Raw genomic sequence first — 18,128 nt, forward strand, 5'->3', positions numbered from 1 at the left:
AACTATCCATCTGTAATGCATAGACAATGGATAAGTCGGTTGCAATCCATCCCTATACTTTACCGTGGAATACATTTGACAAACATTGCATGATTCCACATAATGCTCCATATATTTATACATGTTTTGCCACCAATACTTCTCTTTGATCTTGGCAAATCTGCCCCAAACTCCTCTATGTCCAGCCCATAAGCTTTCATGAAACTCCTACATCACCTGTTGTTGGGAATCCCTATCTCCCAATACATGTGCTGGAGCTCATCTCTTTTTCTTTGCATGCTTCCATAAATATCCGTCTTTCAAGAAAAACCCATAAGTTTTTTTTTAAAATCATTTTGAATTCAACTTCAAACCACTCAGCCTTCTTTGTCATGAGGCTGAGGTATTGGTCTATTTTCAGCCAATCATCCTCATACAACTCTTCCAGAAATCGTGTTCTCACTAAAGCATAACACTGATGATGCTTTCTCTCTACTGCCTATCTCTTCTCCATGGTTGTAAGCTCTTTTCTTACTACTGAAATCCCTGTTACAGCAATTGTACATGTAGTAACAGCAACTACATACTCATTCCCCGCTGTCATAAAGTCGTTTTCAGCACCTATCACATCGTCCTCTTCATCTTTCATCAGCTCCTCTTTATCTTCAAACCTTGCTTGTGCAAGCATGTCAGCCATAGGGTTTTCTCTACCTGCAATATGCTGAAAATCAGGGTTAAGTGACTTTATATATGCAATCCACCGTAACATGCCAATATCAGGAGTTGAACAATTTACTATCATGCCCAATAGAGGTAGACAATCAGTCTCTACCACTACATCAGCTCCCATAAAATACTCCCTATCACACTTAAGGGCTGTCACTACACCCCAAAGCTCTCTTTTGACTTGAGAATACCGCCGTTGCCATTCATTGAGGACCTTTGCTCCAAACCGAATGGCATAGCTATTTCCATCAGCATCTTCCGTACCCACTGCCCAACCAATGCTAATTGGGCTTGTATCCACGGTGAGAATAATAGGTTGCCCATTCTCATAATTTGCTCTCTTTATTGTTGGGGCTGAAATCAATAAACTCTTTAACTTTTGAACTGCCTTTGTATGTTGTTTACCCCACCAAAACTTTTGCTCTTTTCTTAAGAGTTGGTATAAATTTCAGCCACATGAGCAAAATGTGAAATCCATATCAAGTAAAAGACACATGCACCTAGAAATCTTATTACCTTGGATACATTCGAACATGTCTTCTGCATCTTGCTCATGGCATCAATCTTTACTGGTGAGGGCTTTCTTCCATATGGTCCACACATGTGCCCAACAACTAATACTTCCTCCACTCCAAAACCGACTTTTCTCCTAATAGAGTCAAATGCACTTCTTTAAGACGGCTCAAAATTCTATCACAATCAATAATATGATCAGCCACAAACCTTGTACATCCCTTCTCATTCAGCTCTTCATTCTTCTCATAGATATCACACCCTTTTATTGGCACACCGTCAAGAAAGGGTAAGGTCAACTGAACTCCATGCATACTATGGTACCCCATGAAACAATATCTTTTCTTCATAACCGGATTTGACCCTTAAACTGCTTCAATTTTTGTCCCACCATCTGCAATGCATTCACAGCTAAGGAATCAATTCTTACTGCTTCTTGCCAAGTTTGCATATGCTATTGTAACAATAACTGTTGTTGTTGTTGTTGCAACAAAGCAATCATTTGCTATAAAGCATCACCACCACTTGAACTTGTAGAATCTCCCATATTTTCACACTTGCTGCCGACTTTCACGTTGGGTTCACCACTGTCGGAGCGTTTGGAGTCGAAAGTCTACTACAGGGGTAAGAGACAGTAGGGTGAGGGAGATTCACGAACGGGAGTAGACAGAAGAGAAGGGATTTAAAGAAATAGAAGATGTAGAAGAATACTCATAGAGATGAAGCCTTTCAATTTATTTTTGCATCGTGAGAAGATAAATCTCTTGTAAAACAAAAATGTGCATAAAACAATAGCTTTCTCTCTGCTACTCAGACTGTCAATTTGATACTTTCATTGGCTCCGAAAGGGGGGTAATATACTAGGACACCTGATAAGAATACTCCTAGATTACTCCTTCTTCTCCTAGTTCGGAGTGCTGTTTGCTGCCTGTAAATTGCGATCGTATGTCGTGCGATTTCGTCAATCCTTCTTTTTGCATAAAATCCCCCAAAAATGACTAAAAGCCACTTGTTTTTTTTTACATGTCATCCTGTTTTAGAAGTTGTCTGCAGCTTTTGGATATTTACAAGAAATAATATCCAAAATATCAAAAACTTGTCCGACAATCTAGTATTTTTGAACCATCCACATTATGGAAACTGATACTGATGACTAATGTGGCATTGACTCTCTAGATCGATAAGAAAGCCGAATGACAATGCACTTTCGAGTTTTTCACACTGTGTCTGCGTAGCGGCACGACAACGTGACATGGAGTGAGGAGAGAAGATAAGAGTTAAGATGAATACAAGTGAAAGGAACACTTTGATTTGAAAACTGATACAAGGCTGCAAACAGTCAGCCCTTGCACGTGGAGGAGTGTTAGTGAGGATGCTTGACTAAGGTCAAGATGAGGAATGCATGCGATGGCAGGACGATGGATGTGATGGCAAGAAAATGATGTTGGAGGGTGGTCAAAGGGCTGGAGAAGGACCAACCTGCTCATGATGATATTGACTAGCTGTTGAAACTGGCCAACCTGCTGCAGTCCAAATAGTCACCCACAAAGATGGCCGACCAGTTGTGAAATAATGCCACCCATGTGTGAAATGGCCTGTCCAGGAAATGCACCTCAAAACAAGCTGAGTTGAATGACTGCACTAAATGCATGCACATACCTAGAGCATGTCAAAGCATCAATGTCTATGTTTGACTTTGATAGAGCTCACAACTAGGAGATGACAACATGACACAATAAATGTTAGCACCCTCTCTTAGATCCTAGGAGTTGCTACAAACCAAGGATATGCATGTGGTGGAGCATGTTGGGTATTTCACTCACGCCTCACTTACGTCTATGCTCACATCGGAGTGTCGGTGATCATTAGGACCCTGGGGCACTTTTTACTCTCGATAGGAGAGGTTTTTTCCCCCAGACTTATGGTATTATTTTATATGTGCTGATGACACACTCTTACGGGCACTTACTGTGTTCGGGTGTGAACACCCCCCTACAACCCCAAGGTTTAAGGGTTGTACCTTGTACTTTCAGTTTTACACTCTTTCAGTCTATTGCATTGGGTGCCGTGCTTCACTCTCTACTGTCTACTGTTTTCTGTGCTGAGCTTCGATCCTACCTCCACTCTCACATTTGGTATCAGAGCAGCATTGGCTCTGTTTAGCTCAGCTCCGTTCAACATTCGGGACTCTCTGCTCAGGTCCAGCCTCAACCTTCAGGAGACACCTTGCTCTTCTGCCTGCATCGTCAGTACCCTGCTCGTCACGCCCAGTACCAGTGCCTTGCCAGTCTTCAGTTGCCTGCGTCTGTGGTCAGTCCAAATTGTCCCGCTCGTTAACGTCAGTCGTCCACCAGTTAGTCGTCAAACACGTGCCACCAGACAGCCGTCAAGTATCTCGAGTTTGAAGCGCCGCCAGACAGCCTCCCATCGACTTTGCCTCTGTGCTGTTCGTCACGTCATGCCAGTTCGCCTGTGACGCCTCTGTTTAGCGCCGCGTTTAATGCCTCCTGTCCATCGTGCTGCTGCGCCACGTCAACGACAGCCCGTCAGATGTGAGGTATTTTTTGAAATTTTTCTTTATCCTTTCATTCCAGATAAATTTCTGGAAGAGGGGATTCCTACTCAACAGGCACAACATTCAGTAACGTGTCTGGGACACATTGAATGTAAATTTCTGGCCAAATTTATCAGACATTTTGGGGCTTTTATGTTTTTTGAGGACATTGGCATATGAACTACAGCTACAGTCACAGAAAGATTGTTTTGAACACATTTGAGGTAAGAAATTTTGGGGATTTTGTTGGTACAGTGTTGCTGAACACTGATTGCACATTGGACTGCGTGCATAACAGACAGTTTTGACAGAGTGCACCTCTGTACACTAATTGCAGAAAGTTATTTCCTGCAATTTTTAGAAATTTTCAGATTTCCAGTGAAGTTTTGCTTTGACATTGCTCTTTTGCATTTTCGGTAATTAAAAAATCATGGTAAATCAAGGAGGAGATGTTTTCACCTATGTATCCAAGGTGGACAAATTGGATGGAAATAACTATTCACTTGTGGCCAAAAATCTTTGGGATTACGTCAGTGGAGAAAAAGCTCAACCTGGAGTTGTGACTCCAGCTACTCCTCCTCCAGGAGGACGTGCACCACGGGCACCTCAACCTGCTCCACTTCAGCCACTTCCCCAAAGAACAGCAGCTCAAAAAGCATGGGATACATGGGATGCACACTCTTTGTTGTTGATTGCATTGGCAATTCAGCGGTCAATCATCCCCCACATTCGTTTAGCAGCTTCTTCACAAGAAGCTTGGCTAACTTTGGAGTAGATGTTTGCAGGCAAGAATGAGACTCGCATCTCTTTCTTAAAGAAAGAGCTAGAGACATTGAAAATGGATGAAGGTGATTCTATTCAGGATCACTTGAACAAAATTCAGGACTTGCGAGAGCAACTCATGAATGTTGATGAGTACTATTCGGATGCGCAGATGATATCCACTACTTTGAACTCATTACCTCCTTACTTGGCTTTTCATACGGCCTTAAACCTCACAATGAGGATTGCCGCGCAGCCAATCACTTTTATTCAGTTAGTTAGTTTGCTTCTAGAGGAGGAGCAAACACGGAGGAATAGTGGTGTGGATACTATAGCCTCTGAGCAGGCTTTTATGGCTAGATAGAAGGGCAAAGGCAGCCAAGTCAAGAATGCTCCGTAGAGTTCTGGAACTTCTGGCACATCCCAGGCAAACAAAAAACAAGGGGGCACACAAGCCAAAAAGGGTAAATGCCATTACTGCAAGAAGCCAGGCCACTACATTACTGAGTGCAAAAAGCGCATTGCCAAAGAGAAGAAAAACGAATCAAGAATGTCTATTTCTGATGCTCCTTCCATTGCTACTGAGTCTGCGTCCTTTGTTGCAAACAGGGACTATTGTTTTTACACATGCAGCTATGACACCTCTTGGGCAGATCGAGCATTCAGCTCTACTGAGGATGCAGACACTTGGTTTTTTGACAGTGGTGCTTCTAGGCATATTACATCTCGCAGAGATTTATTTGCATCTGTTCATGCAGCTCCAGTTGGCAAGTCTGTACAGTGTGCCAACAATGCATCATACCCTGTTAGAGGTATTGGGGAGATTGTGCTCACAGCCATTGATGGCTCTATTCTCCGCCTACATGATGCTTTATTTGTGCTAGGCATAAAGAAGAATTTGCTTTCTATCTCTTCTTTGGCACGTTGTGGATTGCAGGTCACATTTGATGATGACCGATGCATGGTGAGAGACAAAGAACACATGAATTTGGTCTTGACAGGCACTTTATGTCATGGGTTATACGAGTTGGATGCTCTTTCAGTTGATCAGTCAGCGTACTTGGCATCCACTCTTACTCCTGCTATGCTATAGGCAGAGTTATGGCATGCTTGGATGGGGCATGTGAACTTTGGCAGCTTGATGCTCTTACAGCGTACGCAGATGCTAGATGGATTACCTCTACTGGAGAGGCCTCTTGAGCACTTGTGCGAAGGATGTATTTTGGGGAAAATGCATCGTTTTTTGTTTCCCCGTGATGTTGCTTTTAGAGTAACAGCCAAGTTGCAGTTAGTGCATTCAGATGTATGTGAACCTATGCAGACAAAGTCATTGGGAGGATGTTACTATTTTGTGACTTTCATTGATGACTTTACTCGATTTTGTTGGGTCTACTCTATGGTAAAAAAGTCAGAAGTGTATGATTCATTCTTGGCTTTTATTGCACTTGTTGAAAACCAGTCTGGTTGTAAAATTAAGACTCTCCGTTCGGACCAAGGGGGGGAATACATGTCCTCTATGCTGAATTCTTTTTTGAAGCAGAAGGGCATTGTCCATCAGTACACTTGCTTATACTCCACAGCAGAATGGGGTTGCAGAGAGAAAGAATCGGTCACTCATGGAGATGGCCAGATGTATGCTGAAGGCAAAGAGCTTGCCTCACAGTTTCTGGATGGAAGCCGTCATGTGTGCTTGCCATGTTTTGAACAGATGCCCCACCAAAGCATTGAAGAAAACTACACCTTTTGAGGCTTGGAACAATCGGAAACCTTCTGAGGCTTGGAACAGCCGGAAACCTTCTGTTGGACACTTTCGTACCTTTGGGTGCCTTGCATATGCACATATTCCAAAGGTACTCAGGAAAAAGTTGGGTAACAAGGCTGTCAAATGCATTTTTATGGGATATAGCAGTGAGAGCAAAGGCTACAGATTCTATGATCCTGTTTCTAAAAAGGTGTTTGTCAGTAGGGATGTAGTATTTGATGAAAAATCAGAATTGTCCCTGGCTGGTTTAGATACATATCAGGCTGCCCGTGATGTATTTGAAGGGCTGTTGCCCATTACATTTGGTGATTCAGATGGAGTTTCAGCAAGTGAACTCAATGTTCAGCCAGCTACTCCTTTGGAAAATGCAGAAAATCAGCCATTGGCTGATCTGAATATTCAACAAAATGCTGAAACTGAAATTCAGCCAGAGCTTATGCACAGTCAGGAGGCAAGTCAAATGCCTAGATGGTATTTACAGACTATGAAAGATAGTCATTTGGATGCACCCATGGCTGGTCGTACTAGAAGGCAAGCTCGTATGCATGATACTGCACATACCGTGGAGTTCGTTATAGTAGCAAGCACCTTCGATGATGAGGAGCCTGAATGTTTTGAGGATGCACAACAGAGTGTGCATTGGATGGCAGCAATGAAAGCTGAATTGGATTCTATCACTAAGAATCAAACATGGGATTTGGTGTCTTTGCCATTTGGGAAGAAAGCCATTGGAACAAAATGGGTTTACAAGCTGAAACGGAATGCAGATGGATCCATTGACAAATACAAGGCAAGGCTTGTAGCTAAAAGCTATGTACAGAAAAAAGGCATTGACTATGAGGAGACATTTGTTCCTACCTCCGGTATGACGACCATAAGGTCTATGGTTGCTTTAGTTGCTCATTATGGATGGACTGTGCATCAGTTGGATATTAAAACTACATTTTTACATGGGGAACTTCATGAGGAAGTATATGTACCGCAACCCATTGGTTTTGTAGTTGAGGGCTTGGAACACTTGGTATGCAAGCTGAAAAAAGCTTTGTATGGTTTGAAACAAGCTCCTAGAGCTTGGTATGCAAAGATAGATGCTTTCTTGCTTAGCCAAGGGTTCATTAACAGCTCATGTGAGTCTACCCTTTACGTATGTAAATAGGGGGATCCATGCTGATCATTTGTCTTTAAGTTGATGATCTCTTGCTTACAGGGATACATGCTGATCAGATTTCAGTATTTAAATAAAATTTGCAGAAAACTTTTGACATGTCAAACTTGGGGTCTTTGCATTATTACTTGGGCATTCAGTTCATACATGATGCTAGAGGTATTGGGTTATCACAGTCAAGATACATTGGTAAACTTCTTGAGAAGTTTGGCTTATAGGATTGCAAGCCAGTTTGTACACCAATGGAACCTGGACTTAAACTGTCATTACATGATGACAGTGATTTTTTTGATATACACACATATGCTCCAGCAGTTGGATGTCTTATTTACTTATGCAACACTAGGCCAGACATACAGTTTGCAGTTTCAGCCCTGAGCAGATATATGCATCAGCCACGCATGTCACATTGGCAAGCTATTAAGCGTGTCTTCCGTTACTTGCAGGGTACTAGATCTCTTGGATTGCTTTATGCCAAGGGGGGACCACTGCAGTTACATGCTTACAGTGATTCTGATTGGGCTGGTGATTATGATTCACGTCACTCCACTAGTGGCAATTGTTTCTTTCTTGGCTCGTCTTGCATATCTTGGCTTAGCAAGAAACAGTCCACTGTTGCCACATCATCATGTGAAACTGAATACAAGGCAACTTTCATACCACAGTTGAATGTGTATGGATTAGACGCTTGCTTGTTGATCTGGATGTATCTGTTACGGAGCCTACTCCTTTGTTCACTGATAGTTAGAGTGCCATTGTAGTGGCATGGAACCCAGTGTTTCATGCATGCACGAAACACATTGAGATACATTATCACTTTGTCAGAGAGAGGCTACATGGAGGTGATATCAGTCTTGTCTATTATTCTACCACCAGTAATGTGACAGACATCTTCACCAAAGCTCTTCCACCTGACAAATTTGAAGCATTTTGCCATGCTTTAAATTTGATCTCCTTTGGTGACGGATGATCCTTGTACTCTTGATCACTCTTCACTCCAGGGGGGTTTGTTGGGTATTTCACTCACGCCTCACTTACGCCTACACTCACATCGGAGTGTCGGTGATCAGTAGGACACTGGGGCACTTTTTACTCTCGGTAGGAGAGGTTTTTTCCCCCAGACTTATGGTATTATTTTGTATGTGCTTATGAGACACACTTACGAGCACTTACCGTGTTCGGGTATGAACACCCCCCTACAACCCTAAGGTCTAAGGGTTGTACCTTGTACTTTTAGTTTTACACTTTTTCAGTCTATTGCATTGGGTGTCGTGCTTCACTCTCTACTGTCTATTGTTTTTTGTGCTAAGCTTCGATCCTACCTCCACTCTCACAAAGCATAAAAGGCAATGGTAGGGCCTTTGTGAAGATGTCTGCCACATTGTCCCACATAGAATGATAGACTAGCTCAAACTCGCCATCCAAAATATGCTCTCGGATATAATGATATTGGACCTCAATACACTTCATGTGAGCATGAAACACCGGGTTCTTCGCAAGCTAGAATGCTCTGAATGTCAACTTGAAGAAGAGTAGGTCTAGCATTTGGGAAGCTAATATTTGCAAGCATGCAATGGAGTCATGCTCCCTCCCAAGCTGTAGAGCGCAAGGCTCAATATTTGGCTTCCGTCAAAGAAAGAGCAATGATGGCCTGCTTCTTATTGCTGGATCCAAGGGAGAGCATATCCAATAGTGGATCTAGACGTGTGGTTCCAATTTGAATCACTTGTGTTGGGTATGGAGCTCGCGTGTGATTGGTAGGCTATGACAGATGGAATACCATGGAGGTGAGAGAGAGAGAGAGAGAGAGAGAGAGAGAGAGAGAGAGAGGAAAGAAAGAACAGAGAAGCGTGATGGATGATCGAGCGATGGTGATCTGACCCTTTCCGTTGACCCCGTCCACGCCTGAACGCCTGCGGTATCCTGCTCTGTGTCAGCATGCAGAGCTGAGGCAGCCGCGTAGAGAGAGAGAGAGAGAGAGAGAGAGAGAGAGAGAGAGAGAGAGAGAGAGAGAGAGAGAGTCTTGTGACGATGTGTTCCTGCCCCGTGCGCCGCCTGTTTCCCTGCCTCTGACTAGTGCAGGGTCCCGTTTTGCCCTGCCCGACACTTCGTCTCCTGCCCTTGCCTTCTAGAGGCCTGTCTTCTGCCCTGCTCGTCTGTCTTCTGCCCTGCTCGTGCTCTGTCCCAGCACGACTGTCTATCATCGTCGACCTAATTTGACATTCTTGTGGCGCCCTGCCTTGCGTCTACTGCTGACAGCGAGGGTCTGACGACTTGCTCTCATCCCGGGCAGACTGTGGCAGCAGAGAGAGAGAGAGCGCGCCTTGCAAATAGCTTCAGATCTCTTGTTAAAGTGGTGATACAACATGGCTGGCCTGGACATGGCCTTTATTGACCAAACGGTGGCAGCCCTTGGTCCGAATTCTGAAACAGAGGAACCATAAGATATGGTTCCCTGCACAAAGGAGATGCCACCTGGTCCTGACTTCCAGCCTGCGGGCAAATGCACCAAGCATACTTCGGAAGATACTATGGATCATTAGGAATGTTCTTATGCTCAGGTTGCTTCTGATTCTATGGATTCTCAAGATGTTGACTAGGAGCATTTGTTGGAGTTTGCCAACACTCTGCTTGGTGATTATGTTCAACATAATCATGAAGCGTTTTCTGACTCTAAAACTGAAGATGTTGTGGAAGCCACTGTGGATCCTAAAAATGTTTTGCGCTCATTCTCAGTGTTTTATGAACGTGCTGTTATACTCTTCTTCACTGGTAGGATCCCAGTGCTTTCCTGTATTCACCAGTGGTGGCTGCAAAGTCTACTACAAGGGGAGTGTGTTGAAGAGATTTTTGTTGGGCCCCGAGGCTTTTATGAGGTGCTGTTGAAATCCGAGAAGCATTGTGCCGATCTGCTGACTAAACTGCCATTATTCTTTGATCGCCGTTTGGTCCATGTTGTGCCATGGCGCCCAATGGCAGATTTTCAACGCTTGCTTCAACACGAATGCTCGGTGTGGGTTGAAGTGGAAAACTGTCCGGCTGTCTATTGGCCACTGTTAAAGGATGCTATGGCCGTTGTGGGCACTGTTTTGGTTCCCCCAAGCCTAAGGGCCACGAATCGTAACCGTTTGTGTATGTTATGGGACACTGCTCGGAAAAGGCCTGCTTGGTTACGTCTTAATTGCTCTGGCATGCATCCTTTGCACTTTCCTTTGAAATGGGGTAACTTTGCAGGGCATTGTTTTTCGTGTGGAAAATTGGGGCATTTTATGGCCGAATGTTCCGCGAAGCAACCGACTTTAGATGCTGAGTATGTTTTGCCTCCCATGGAAGATATGGTGCTTGATGTTGCGTCGCGGGATGCGACCCAGCCACCTAAAGTTTTGGATAAAGGCAAACAATATGTTTCGGGTTTGGATTCCCGTGACAATGACTGGGTAGATATACGTGCCAAAAAAGGTAAAAGGTTTGATGCTGGCATGGCAGATACTGTGCCTAATGCTTCACAAGATTCCTTGCATACTTATATGCACAGGAAAGACATGTTGTCTTCAGAGCACACTACTCATGCTATGGTTTCTTCTGCTCCTCGCAATCAGCCCACTAGGAAAGTATATACGGATGGTCCGAAGGGCCCACCTGCTAAGTTGGCTTTTGATGCTAGAGGTAACGTGATTACCCCATGGGATCGTTGTTATCCCTGTTCCATCCCCAAGACAATGGATACACCGTCTACCTCTAATTCTGGCCGTCAGAACTCTTTTGCTGTGTTAACTAATTTTTTGGTTGAGGGAGTCCTTGACATTCTAGTAGAAAAGGTTAAATTGAGGCAAGCTTTGCCAACTTTGTCATTAACAACTCTTAAGCTAAATGGTACCTTTCTAGTCCACATTTTTCTTAATGGTGTTTTTCTTTAGCATAATTGGTCCATATTTTTGATCAAGCAATATCAAACTTTAGAAAACCTTATGGCACTTTACAATCCCTAAAATATGGACCATAATATCTAACAAATAGGTTTTCATGTTAGATCTTAAATGATGCAAGAAGAAATTAATATTAACTTTTTGTATTCTCTATAACAAATAATGTATTATTCAAATAAAATATATTTTATCTAATGAGCAATATTAGGTCAACATACATTATGTATGCTTGATGAAGATGTAGATATCAAATGTATTTTGCTTTAGCTATTGCTACACATAGTAAGCTTGCTCTAATTGTAAATGTCCTATGAGAGGATTTATGTTAAGGGTTAAAAAACCCTCAAAAGAAGGCTCATGCCTCTCTCTCTCTCTCTCTCTCTCTCTCTCTCTCTCTCTCTCTCTGTGTGTGTGTCTCTCTCTTTCCCTCGATTTATTCTCCCTCTATGAGTCCCTCTCTTCCTCTCTCTCTCTCTCTCTCTCTCTCTCCTCTCTCCAAAAGAAAATAAATACGCCAAAAAAGTAACCAAGCCATAATTTTCTCTCTCTTTCCCTAAAGCAAAAAAACCATAATTTTTCATCTACTCTCTCTCTTATTAAAATATCAAATTTCACGATCCAGGACCTAAAAATTGACAACAAAAAAGTATATTATTGTTCTGGCCTATCAAGATCACAACAGAAGATGCAAGAAACATCAAACTGCCTGAAACAACTAAGTTACTACAGAAAACTTCTGACATGATTTACAGCCATTCCACACATTCATTCTTCAAGAACACTATGCAAACACAACCTACATATTACATTCATTAGCACAGAACTACTAACCTGAAAACTATCACACAATTCTTTATCATCAAGACCACTCCTAATCAAATAACTTGAAATAGATAGTGTAAATATTTAGGAAACGAGTACATACTGGGGCTGTTGGCACAATTGGACCATTCGGAATGCTTTTCTTTTTGATTCAGCCTCTAATGTTCAGGGAGATATTGCTAGGCTTAAAGGTCTCTTGCATTGGCAGATAGATCTCATTCGGCACTTTGACTTACTCCCTCGGGAGGACTTACTTTCCTGGTATATGGCAATTTCCTTTGCGTCTTTACCATGACTTTTGTAACTCTTTTGTCGTTTAGTACTTTATAAGTATAACATCCATTACGAAAAAAAAGGAAGGAGAGAGAGAGAGAGAGAGAGAGAGAGAGAGAGAGAGAGAGAGAGAGAGAGAGAGAGAGAGAGAGAGAGTATTAACGTCTCTAAAAGGCCAATGTGGCCTATGAGACCAAAGCAATACATACAATGATGGTGTGTTTCTCATTTGGAACGAGAAAAGATGAAAAATATGCCTATAAGACTGAAAAAATGAAATAGTGTCCTATAAAAGGGAAACATGTCAATGATCTAAAAGTGAAAGTAGAAAAAGGAAAACTCTCCATCAATGATATGTTTGTCCTCTAAGGAGGTGTATCTCTGCATGGCTGAGGCGTCTCGGCATCTGTCTCCTGTGGCGCTCAATGATGGCTTTAATTTGTCTGTGGTGTGGATGTCTAGGCCTTCGTCCGAGTGGACGTGGGCGCCTAGACCGGCTAAGTGCCATTGCTCTATCCAAAGGGACACCTACAGAAGATGAGGTCCAATGATGATGTACTCCTGTAGGCTGTGTGGCAGTAGTAGTGGTATCTGCCATACTCTGTCGTGTATCAGTGAAAAAGTTAGTGATTGCTCTCTGTCTATGTGAGCCGAGTTGTGGGGGCCTCCTACTCCGTAGAATTGTTGCTCTGCGCCTCTGGAGCTCCAAGAGGAAGAATCCCAAGCATCTCTGATCCTCAAACTGCATGATCCGTCTCAGGGGTTCAAAACCCTCTCGAAACAGACAGTGGTATCTACCTCGTATATCATAATATGCAGTGCATCGGCAGATGTAGTGTTCCTCTGTCTCTGGCTCTTTGTTGCATAGTGGGCATATGCGTTTCTCTGTTTGTATACCCTCCCATCTGCCTATCTCAATCCTCAGGTGGTGGGATGAGGTGCGGATGTGACCAATAACTGTGCGTAGTCCATGAGGCAGCTGTGTGTCCATGTAATTGGGTCGGGTGATGAAACCATCCTCACATACCTGAAGGAAGTGGGTCTAGTAGTGTGCCATCCTCGTGCCATGGGGGGAGGGGGGTCGGATCCAGGTCTTCTCCGTATCTAACTTCAGTATGTCTGCTCTGATCACATGGTTTAGCTCTGATCGGCTTAGGTCAAGTGTAGGACAATCCAAGCTATAGTCAAAGGGGGGTAGTCTGTCAATTTGCAGCCCATGTAGACTCATCCATGTACTCATCTGAGCATACCAACAATGTCTGTCACCATCTGCTGCTAGTTGTCTAGAAGAGGCCAGGGCTAGCCGTGCGTATCTATCTTGGGGGGGGGGGGGGGGAGAGAGAGAGAGAGAGAGAGAGAGAGAGAGAGAGAGAGAGTACATTAACATCTCTAAAAGGCCAATGTGGTCTATGAGATAAAAAGAAAACATGTGGATGATCTAAAAATAAAAGTAAAAAAAGGAACCTCTCCATCAATGAGATGTTTGTCCTCTAAGAACATACATCTCTGCATGGCTGAGGTGTCTCAACATCTGTCTCCTTTGGCGCTCAATGATGGCTCTAATTTGTCTGTGATGTGGATATTTAGGCCTTGTCTAGGTGGGCATGGGCGCCTAGACCGGTTGAGTGCCAATGCTCTATCCAAAGGGACACCTACAGAACATGAGGTCCAATGATAAGGTACTCCTTTAGGCTGTGGCAGTAGTAGTAGTATGTGCCATTCTCGGTCAGCCCTTGTCGTGGTATGGCTCCGAACGGGGGGTAAAATACTAGGACACCTTGCCAGAATTCTCCTAGATCACTCATTCTTCTTCTCCCAGTACGGAGTGCTGCTGCCTGAAAACTGCGATCCTGCGTCATGAGATTTCGCGAGTTATTCTTTTTGCATAAAATCCTCCCAAAATGGCTGAAGCTACGTGCTTTCGTCAAGTTAGGCCCATAGGCTAATTGTTCTTTAGGTGAAGGACTTTTTCTAACTTCCTCTGTTGCATACTTATTAGGATTTTCTTTGCATCTCTATCTTTTCACCAAAAGCATCTTTGTATGAACCATTGATATACAAGTTACCCAGTCTTTCTCCTTGATACTTACATGGTAGACTTATATTTCAGTTCAGGACTAACATTGTGGGTCCAGTGGTTTTGATTGGGTTGGAGACATGGATTTTGAGCCCTTCCTTGCTAGCTCTTTGTTCTCTCTTGCTTGATCCTTGCTTCCTTCACCAGCATGTAGTCAAAGACTCTCTGGTTCCTCTCCGAAGGCCGAGTTTCAGGGGCCCTCTGGGCCTTCTTGATGCTACTGCTAGAGGCTGTTTTGCCTTTGGAGTTTCCAGCTAAGATACTTCTTCTACCCTTCATTGAGTCCTCGAGGCTCAACATCAGAGCCAACTTCTGCTCTTTCAGCATTTGCTTGTTGGTTCGAGAGGGAGTTGCTTTCCCTTCTTGATACATTTAGGTTTCGGTTTGCCTTCCATGGTCTTCAACATTGACATCCTTTTCCTTTTGTAACCATGCAGTATTTTTCATAAAATGACACTTGGGCAAGTGAACAATTCCCCAAGGCTGGCACTGCTCAAGTGGCCTTGTTGCACTAGCATTCATTCTGATCGTGGGTTCTCCCTTGCGTTAGCATTGCCTTTATGTGAGCTGGGCACTTCAAAGGGTGAAAACCCGTTTGGGTGGCCTTCTTAGTGAAAACTTGTGCATTGTGCAGCATGCTTCCCCTTTGACCTCATCAAGCGAAGACTTGTGGGCATATTGCTCACCACAGATCTTGGATAGACCAATGGTCTGTTAGCATTTCATGTATTTCATGCTGTTCATCTCCTGGTTGTGAGCTCTGTTAGGGTCTAATGGAGGCCTAGGAGCTCTGACTGTCAGTGCATTACATTTTCCAGTCAAGTGTTCACACTTGAGAGAGTTGGCAGCAGCATTTATGACAGGTCAGCCTGATCTTTGGCACTCCTTTGCTGCTGACCGGCTAATTTATGCACCCATCAGCTATTTATAGCTGCTGCCTGCTGCCTCTCCACACTCAAGTCAGCTGATCACTATTATTCTCTCTCCTTGGCAGACAGACCATTCCGGTGCCCTCATTGTTGCATTCCAGCTGCATGTAGGGGCTGATCAGGCCCAGCCTTGTATTCAGCTTTCTTTTGCATATCAGTTCAGTCCATTCCATCATCTTTCTGGGTTCTTCTCAATCTCTTGCTTCCCCTCTCTCTAGGTCCGTGTTTCTCTTCCATTGTGCATTCTCGCATGGTCATATGCACTATTTGCTCCTGAGTCCTTACATGATCAATCTTCTTCCCAACACTCTCAACAAGTAACCTAAAGATAGGGTCACCATCCACCGAACTCGTCCATTGCATCATCCAATGTTAGGTCTTTGCCATGGAAAGTTGTTTGAGTGGGTGACTCATGGACAATGGATGCATCATGATCTGCATAAGGCAGACCAAATGGGCTTGGAGGCCAAAGTCCATAGGAGGTCTGGTAGACCAGCCAAACAAGCCTTCAGGTGTTGTGTGAAAGATGCTGATTGATAGGCTGTCTGTAAGCCACATTTCCAGTGGGTCTCGAGTAGGTCATTTGGGCACCATGGGGTGGAGGAAGGGTGGGATGAGGTGTGGGAACAGAACAAGGGGGAAGTAATTTGGTTAACTCTTGATGTCCTCGAGGTCTCTGAAGGATTGTTGGGAGATTTAGGAGGGATACCTTGAGCCTTGGAGCAACATTCCTTGTCCACATGACCAGGGCATTAGCAGTTATTACCATATCTGTTATTGTTTGGCTTTACTATCTATGTTTCATTTATGGTGGCTTAAATTTACCATATTCATGTATTCGTGGTTGTTTATGCATAGGACTAGGAGAGATTCATTTTTCTCTAGCATCAACTAGACATCAGGCTTTCTGGTTATCGTTGCAGTTTCACTTTCATTTGCAGCAATCATTGCGACAATCCTTGTATAGAGACCAGGATTGTAAAGTTTTGTATGTATAACACTGCATCAATACAAACATAATGGTTTTATGCAAAATGCGAAAAATTTCGTTACTCTGGAAATTACCGTATTAAGGCTGTGTTAGAAGCTATGTTCTTCTATTGCAGGAAATCCAGCAACACTTTGTGATGTTCATGATAAACAACAGTCTGGGTCTTTTGTCTAATGCACATCTTGCTCTGGCTGATAGAAGGCCTCACATGGCTCGTGATCCTGATTGTCTAGAGCTAGCTAGATTATGTGCTGTTGCTGTTGATTTTCCGAAAACGGGGTTACCTGCTGTTTTGCCTTGGGAATTGAGACCAGATGAGTACCCTGATTTTATGGAAAAGAATGATAAACCCACATATAAATCAGAAAGGGTCCTTGGTAAGCTATATAGATCAGTTCTAGGAGAGAACAGAGAGAGAAAGATTGGTTCTTTTACGAGGAGAGAGGCTAGTAGGTGCTATGACAGGGAACTTCAGTTAAGTGGCTTTGAGCATTACTTGGACGAGGCACAGGCATTAAAAGAGGGCTATGATGAGAAACTACTTTCTTTGATGCACCAATTTGAGGTGAAAACTGAAGCAGAAATTGTTAGTGGATATATACGTAAGTTATCGAGATGGTATCAGAAGAGGCCTGGGGAAGCGAAAGAAAGGATTATGAGAGCAGTGAGCTCTCTGAGAAAAGAAGTGAGAAGCTGGCTTAAAGGTGGTGAAAGGAGCTCCAGCTGTGATGGGGATAGCTTTGGGTCTGTTGCTTATGAAGAATTGGCAAAAGCATCAGCCTGGTATCATGTCACATACCACCCAGATTATGTGGAGGAGGATGAGGAGCATGAGCACTTGCTTAGCTTCCCTTGGGTGGTTCATGACTGCCTACTGAAGATAAAAAAGATGCACAGCAATTGACACAGTCCATGGAGTGGGTGTTGTAGCCCATGGCCACTTTGGGCTACAATGTCAAAATAAAAAACTTTGTAATATAAAGGACAGTTCAGGTTTTGGTTTTCATGTGAAGGACAGTGAACTGCAGATGATAGACATGGTAAAATAAGAAGACACCTCAAACTTGGGCTTCATGTGTATATACTAGAAACAATATCCCTCCTTGGAAACTCCAGGCATACAAACAGCATGACAGCTAGATGATATTTGTTTTGTCTAGTTTTCAAGGTAAACAAGAAGCATGATAAATTACAAATGAAAACCATCAGTAGAACAAGAAAAGTCCCAACTGTAGAAAAAATAGCACAAATTAGAAGAACATGAACTACCCTGATGGCAAGGAACAAATAAATGGGAAAATTGAACTACTATAATGGCCTTGAAGGGGCCTATCTTAACAAAATGTATAATGCTAGATGAAGACATTAATAGAATGTTTAAACTGGATGAGCACCTTCAAGGGAAACTTTTTAATTGAACACATAAAATGAGATGATACATTTTAATGGCTAAACGTGTGCACCATGTGTACATACTCTAAGAACACCCACAAATGCACATACATTAAAAATAAGAATTTTATTTTAGAGAAATAAAATGATATTTTAATGGTTGTGTCTATGTAATGTGTACCTATTTTAAAAACACCTACAAATGTACATATACTAAAAACACACACATAACATACATCTTATAAAAACAAACACAC

At 43.1% G+C, this 18,128-nt stretch overlaps 1 protein-coding gene across 1 annotated transcript in view; it reads left to right on the top strand.

Moving 5' to 3' along the window:
* LOC148014516 (putative RNA-dependent RNA polymerase 1) overlaps positions 1 to 17,885 on the top strand; it is a 104,106-nt gene extending 86,221 nt beyond the window's left edge. Inside the window, exon 5 of the mRNA XM_087666643.1 lies at positions 16,595 to 17,885. Coding sequence (XP_087522769.1) covers positions 16,595 to 17,383 — 789 coding nt within the window. The 3' untranslated portion in view covers positions 17,384 to 17,885. The remainder of the gene's footprint in view (positions 1 to 16,594) is intronic.
* Positions 17,886 to 18,128: the final 243 nt, after the last annotated feature.

The sequence above is a fragment of the Lygodium microphyllum genome, chromosome 25 (assembly GCF_053477565.2).
Source record: "Lygodium microphyllum isolate KBCC chromosome 25, Lygodium_microphyllum_v1.1.10, whole genome shotgun sequence".
In the NCBI taxonomy this organism is placed as follows: Eukaryota; Viridiplantae; Streptophyta; class Polypodiopsida; order Schizaeales; family Lygodiaceae; genus Lygodium; species Lygodium microphyllum.